This window comes from Alligator sinensis, unplaced genomic scaffold (genome assembly GCF_000455745.1).
Source record: "Alligator sinensis unplaced genomic scaffold, ASM45574v1 scaffold354_1, whole genome shotgun sequence".
In the NCBI taxonomy this organism is placed as follows: domain Eukaryota; kingdom Metazoa; phylum Chordata; order Crocodylia; family Alligatoridae; genus Alligator; species Alligator sinensis.
In genome coordinates, this window is record NW_005842200.1 from 1664009 (window position 1) to 1670866 (window position 6858).

At 39.6% G+C, this 6858-nt stretch overlaps 1 protein-coding gene across 7 annotated transcripts in view; it reads right to left on the reverse strand.

Annotated features, from left to right (window-relative positions):
• The window catches only part of IRF2 (interferon regulatory factor 2), a 69049-nt gene that overhangs the window by 14424 nt on the left and 47767 nt on the right, over positions 1-6858 (reverse strand). For 6 of the 7 annotated variants that reach the window (XM_006026604.3, XM_025207574.1, XM_025207572.1 and 3 more), the window contains 2 exons: positions 6000-6134; positions 4709-4823 (listed from right to left, as the gene is read on the reverse strand). In XM_006026604.3, coding sequence (XP_006026666.1) covers positions 4709-4823; positions 6000-6134 — 250 coding nt within the window. The remainder of the gene's footprint in view (positions 1-4708; positions 4824-5999; positions 6135-6858) is intronic. The other variant, XM_006026605.3, reaches the window with a different exon arrangement.

Consider the following 6858-nt stretch of genomic DNA (forward strand, 5'->3'; position numbering starts at 1 on the left):
CTATGAAATATGAAATCTATAAGATGTCTACTCTCCTCTCATCCTTTCCTGACTGTTTCCAACAAGGCTTCCAAGGGAAATCAGTGAGATATTTTCAGTCTCCTTTCCCTTTTTACCACCATGAATGGTTAAACCTCACTTGGATCATGCAATATTAGTTTTGGAGCCCTACAGGATTATAGTATCCTTAAGGGCATTCCTATTACCTACCAGGCTGAATATACAAAATAAACGTGAACCTGGTTGGACACCAAAGCAGTAAGTTTGGGTCTCCCCAGGGCCCAAAGAGTTCTACAGTGTAGTCTACAGCCACATTGAACTTTAATACAGATACAAGGCTCCAACAGAGTAATCGGGGGTTAGCAAGCAATGCTCCAGATCCACTACCTGCTGGAACTAGTGATTACTGTAGGCTGCCTTTTTGTGTTGATGATAAAGGATGGCTGCAATCTGTTCCTGTTAATGTAAGATAGATGCAGTCCCTGGCATGTTGTCAGTACTCTGTGGACTTCGGATGCCCTCATATAGACCATGCACTGTAAAGGCACAGGAGTTCAAAACTCAGTTACAAATGGTTGGCTAAATTGATTTCTAGTGTAACTGATGCATGTATGGGCTGGATCTGGTCCAGAGTTTTTTCCTGGAGATAGGAATGAGGCATGGTCTCCTTTTAGCACTCTTACTGTATGCTGCAATACCACATTTAGTACGTAAAAAAAACAATATTGGACAGGTATCCTATAATCACCACAGTCTGTGACTGAAATGTACTTTGTGATTTCCTGTGCTGAAATCCAGTTACTTATTAACAAGGTTTTTTCCCACTTGAACAGATCAATGCTGTTCAACACCTCAGTTGACAAAAGGGACACTGTTTTTTCTCTATAAAGTTGAAGCAGATGGTAATGTTTTGCAAGCCTTTAAATCACTTTACAGACACTGTTTAAGCCACTCAGTACCCCAGTGAGACAGGTAAATAAATATTCCATCTTCTTTACACATATATAAATAAAGGCACCAAGGATAGCTGATTGAATCCCTTTAGATAAAAGCACCCAAAAGCTCTGCTGAGGCCTGTGCTCTATACAGATGCTGGAGAGCCGGCTTGAACGAATGCCTCTTCAGGTAAAGCATGTTTTTTCTTTTTTTTCCATCTCTGTCAGCGCCCCAAGAGATTAGCTGACATAGTGAAACAGCGGTAAAAGCCAAAAAGTAGTAAACCCAAAGCTACTGGCTTCCAGTCAGGTCTTCATACCACTAGCTGGAACTCCCTGCTTTTACAACTTCTGTTTCTTCCAGATATGTACAATATCAATAAAGAACAAGTACTTTAATAAAATGCATCCTCTCTATGGAAAACATATGGGAGATTATATCATGAACATCTAGTTTATAATATGCTGTCTGTCACTACGCTAGTCCATGGAAGTTTTTTAAAATTAATGGGGAATCCCACACCAAAGTGAAATACAATTGATAAGCAGAATCAGTGTACAAATCTAAAATAAAAGCTTAGGGCTGGTGCTGATCTCACGAGGGCTGCTTAGCATCCACAATCACTGGAGACAAGAGGGAGAGGTAGGGCATACATTTTTGCTTAAACATATAGGGTCAAATCCAGCAACAGTTACTCAGTTGCATTTCAGAGTGCCCAATGTTAGATGCTTCAGGAAGGAAGGTGAAAAAGTAACCATAAGGAACACAGCACACACTATAATCTGGTATCATGAAGGATGCAAGGGTTACATTTATTTACTCACTGATGACAGACCTTTAAATTCTTCTCTGAAGTGACCTCCTCTCAAATCTGCATCAGGCTTCCCCCGCAGTGGAATAATTGTATGTCATTTTGTGTTTTGAAGAGACAAGATGCTACTTTGAAAACATCCCCAAACCAGGGCTTGGTTATATGGAGGCTTTCCCATAACTTTGCACAGACACTGAATAGTCGCCTTAAAAGGAGCTCAATTACTAGTTACTACTGTATTGCTCCAAGTACTTGTTTCCATTGTAAAGAACATTCTTCCTGGTTCTCAAGTAATATCTGCTTTTATTGAATAAGGAGGAACACATGCCACAGTAATTTTTATCACTATGAAACCACTGTGTTGTGCAATGCTGTTTTGCTACGAGCGCTCTGCCTTCATAGCCGTATCTTACTCTTCAGTATCTGGAGAATTCTTACTGAACTCCAAGAGATAATGTCAGTGCTCATCAGCAAAAATACTGCTAACTTGGGCAAAACACTACTGACTTTTTCTTGGATGCACAATTCTAGAAACACTCCAGGTGTCACCTCCTTCTTTCCCTCACCTTTCAGCTGCCCTCCCAGACACGTACAGGATGAATCTACTCTGCCTTTTATGCTGTTCACGCTGAAAAAAAGTGTTTGGAACAGTATAGAAGGATTCCCCTTCCCTAGCTTATGTAGGCAGTACACACTGGGAGTCAGTAAACCAGAAAGTGCACTGCCACAAAAAGGACACCCTCAATTACAGATCAAACTGCATATGCTTTATTCAAGAAACAGCCTGAGATGACACGTGTGTGTGAATGGAATAACATTTGGCCATATATTTTCTTATAGGATTATTTGCCATGGGAAATAAAGCCCTAAAACATATGAATTAGAATCCTTTGGTCTTAATTTCCTTATTTTTATTATAGCACATAGATCAAGTTCTTTTTTTAACACTAATATCCCTGTGGGTCTTGTGAACTATTGAGATCCCCTCATGTGTCATGCAACATGCATTTAATTCTAATGAAGTTAAATAGGAGCTTACAGCACCTCACCAAACCTAACTGGTCTAATCCAGAGCCCACTGAACTAAACAGATACATCTCCCACCAACTTCACTGGACTTTGTTCAGGATCAATGTGGTTCATAAAGGATTTAAACTGTGCATTGTTTGACTGAGAGGTTATTAAATAAAACAAATCAGTAAAAAGCCTCTTCTGGCTCCACATCAGCATCTGGGTATTTTTCACATTTTAATTTTGCTCTTAATTAGGCAAAATATTACACTACAGTGCTGGTATTTCTCTAAAGTTAATTAAAAAACCCTCTGTAATACTAGGAGCAAAAATATCATGTAATATGCTCACAGGCCAATTAAATCTATTGACCCCTGGAAAGGGAACGTACTCTAAAAATTTTTCATCTACAAAAAGGACTTTGGTAGAAAAGCTTATATTTTGCTCTGTGAAATAATAAAAAAAAGTCATAAAACCTAATAATTGTACGTAAAAACCTATCGCCTCTGCCACAGAAAATTAACATATTTTCAAACACTTCAACTTGCACGGAGAAAAAGAAATTCTAGGACAAGCAGTACTTGGATTACATTTCCAGAAGCACTCATTGTAATGACAACTACAGCCAACAAAGAGCTGTCAAAACATATCCCAACTTATGTTATCAAGGACCAATTATCCACATTCTAATATGACAGTGAACTGCTAATGCACTAGTTTGAAATACAATTTTCATTGATCCCTGTTACTAGCACTGTGATGTTAACATATATGCTACTGCTGTGTTGCCAGTAAGAACAGTTTAATGTAGATTGAAAAAAAATACTAACAAAGCAAAGTAAAACAGCCACCTTTAAAAAGCCCTCAGGTCTTCTTGGGAGTCAAAGGAATGTTTAGCACCCTTTAGGTCCCAATTTTATGCCCCAATTTTACTCCCTGCCTTGTACTGGATAAAATATCCTTTCACAGCTCAGGGGAGCTATATATGGCTGTCTCTGGAGTGGTTAATGTCAGGAAGGACAGCTAGGGAGTGATGAAAGGCACTCTGTTCTCAGAAGATGAGTATGTCATTTTATTGCTTGTAGCAAATCTTTAAGGCCACCAAGCTTATTCTATTAACTCCATTTTATAATTGTATCCTACTCTCCAAAATATCAAATGCTGTTGCTAAGATCAGTTTCATGCAGCTACCTCTGCTGTTCTAGAGGGTGGGGACAGAAGTAACTTTTGAAATGTTTCCGATTGAGACATGCTTAGAAAAGTTTAAAAAAGGAATAGGTTCAGCTGGGAGACACGTGTATGATCCCCATGACATTCCCCACCTGGAATGTTTAAATGCAGCCAAGAGGTGCTAGAGGAGGCTCTGCCCCCCCTTCCTCTCTTCCCTATGTCCCCCATGGGGAAGGGAAGTAGAGGGCAGGGGAGTGTAGAGAACCAGAGAGGAGAAGCAAGCAGAGTGGGGGAGAGGTAATCTCTGCCATGGGGATTCCAATTCTCCAGACCTAAATCCCTCAAACCTTTCCTCTCCCCTCTCAGAGAGGAGGGGTAGAGAGGACTGGGCCTGGAGGGCCCAGCTCCAAAGCCAGTGTGTGTCCAAGAGTCAGCAGGAGTCTGGGAGGGGAGGTAAGCCCAAATTCAGCTCCAGCCCCAATCCACCTCCCTGCACACAAATAACAAAAAGTGAAAGAGTCTAATAAAAGGTATCACAACTACCCAAAAAACCTTGCCTGCCTATGTTCTTAGACCAACACAGCTACAGCTGAAAACCCACTAAAATAGTACCTTGTTTCAAGAGCTCTTCCACCACTTTTGAAATGGTTTCCAAGGGCTTGAAACATTTTGATTATTTCTGTCCGCATTCTCGGATATCATCAATTAATGACACTGAGTTTAAAATCACCTGCAAACTGGTTTTAGCATCAATGAGAAGTATGCTCTAGAAACACTTACCTACAATGTTCACCATACTGTCAGCTTCATTTTTTATACTGGAGGACAGGAAGTAGTCAGATGTGACCTCACTTATCCCATTAGTCCGTTCAAAAGACGATTCTACTGGCTCTTGCTAAAAGGGAAACAGTGGAACTGTATTAGGTTTGATTTATTTGGGAAGCTTTGATTCAATCCATCTCTTTCTGACAAGACCACAAATTCTCAAGTTAGTTTTTGCCTGTTACATACCTATTACCCAACTTAGAACTAGGTCTAAACTCAGTTCCCCAAAGGGAAGACAGAGCTTACTCCATTTCCAAGTGTTCTCCATTTAAACTGAAGTTAAAAGTAATTCTCTATATTGACAGCATGTCTTCAAAGAATTCCTTTAAAGTGATAATCCTTACTAAAAAGAAAAATCTGGGACAAGGAAAAGTGCCTTAGAACAGCACTGTTTAACATTCATCTTCACCCCTCTGCAAACATACAGTACCTCTAAGCACCTTCTGAAAGAATGCCTCAATTTCTGTGCAGTGATTACTAAATTTTATCCTTGGTTTTTCTCTACAGCAAGATACCAAAACAAACCAAAACATTTACTCTAAATCAAGCCTTCGAGGTCACATCATAACTGTTACCAAAGGGCAATTCTATTGTGAAAACAACACCTGTTCTCTGTACAATTTGCTATCTACAAGATGTATTTGTAAGCATCTGTTACATGTCAGTTGGGGATATATGTGACTCTATTTGGAATAAACTATAAGAGTTATCAATTCCATAAAGGCCATCATCATTTTTTAAAACAGGGATTAACTCCATGACCATTCTTTCCCTCTGCTGGATCCTTGACAAGGACCATCGCTTACAAAAGTATGAAAATCTTCCGATTTTAGACTAGGAAAATCAGCGTTAAAATTAAGGCCCCGGTTCATTGCTGCCTTGCAACTTGTTTCTTTCACACAAAGTGCAAAAAAGTGAGTGCAAAGGTGAGTGAAAAAAAATCTGCCATTCTGATTTGGCAGCATTTTATACCAATTTGCAATAGTATAAAGTACTTCAGGCAAAGACTAGTCCCAAGTATTCATAGTGAAGGGGGAGAGGTATTCATAGGCTGGGAATGGAAAATACATAAGTCCCTGAGATCAGTGTCAGACAGACTACACTCTTATAATTAGCTCCATTTTTGGACAGTGTTTGGCAGTTTAGCTGTAGCATTACCCATCAAGAAGTTAGATTTTTTTGTCTCAATTCTCATTTATGCTAAGGCCAATTTGCATTTTTTTAACCATGACTGAAACAGACTCACCCTAAAATAGCCACAGTCGGGCAGCAGGGCACTCTCTTGTGATGGAAAAGACCTCAGTTCAAGCCCTTGTCTCAAATCAGGCAGGGTGGGGGGGGATCTGTAAATAGGTTTTCCACTTCTCAGGTGATTAGTGCCCTAAACCAAAACCCAAAATGGTATATAATATCTGAAGAAGGTGACTCCAACAAACTTTGCACAAGCAGAGCAGTCAGGGGAACAGCTAGTCTGAGAATCATGCTGGGGTATAGGATCTGAGCTGCTCAGTGGTTTCAAGACTTAGACTACCTTATATATGCCCACCAGCAGAAAATGAGGAACTTAAGGACTTAGGTGCATACAAGAGTGGGCTGTAGTAGAGAAGGGAGGATTTAGGGATCTCAGTGGTGTCTAATTATTTGACTTGGGCAACAAAATGTGGCAGTTGGCTCCTAAATCCCTTTATGGGTAAGGCCTTTAATCCTTAGGTTTTTCTCCATCTGTGTATTTTACACCACAGAAATACCTCAGACACTTTAACAGGAATATATGGAAATAATAGCCAACTCATCTTCATTAGAACTAAACAAAATGTTATAGGTGCAAAGCTTTCATGAAAATAATACCCCCAGTATCTATATCACTAAGGAAAGAGTTTTATAGACATGAACACTGCAAGTATGTTTTATTTGTCAAACAAATATACCAATTAGTTCATCCATCACCTATCTGTCAGTGAAGGATCCCTGTTACTCCTGCATTAATTGATGACATTCTAATGGCTGCAGAGGATAAAGATGGCATTCATTTTTAAAAAGACACATTTTAAAATTGGCTTATGTATACAGTTGTTAAAATAAACCTGAACAGCCTGGGACAGCAT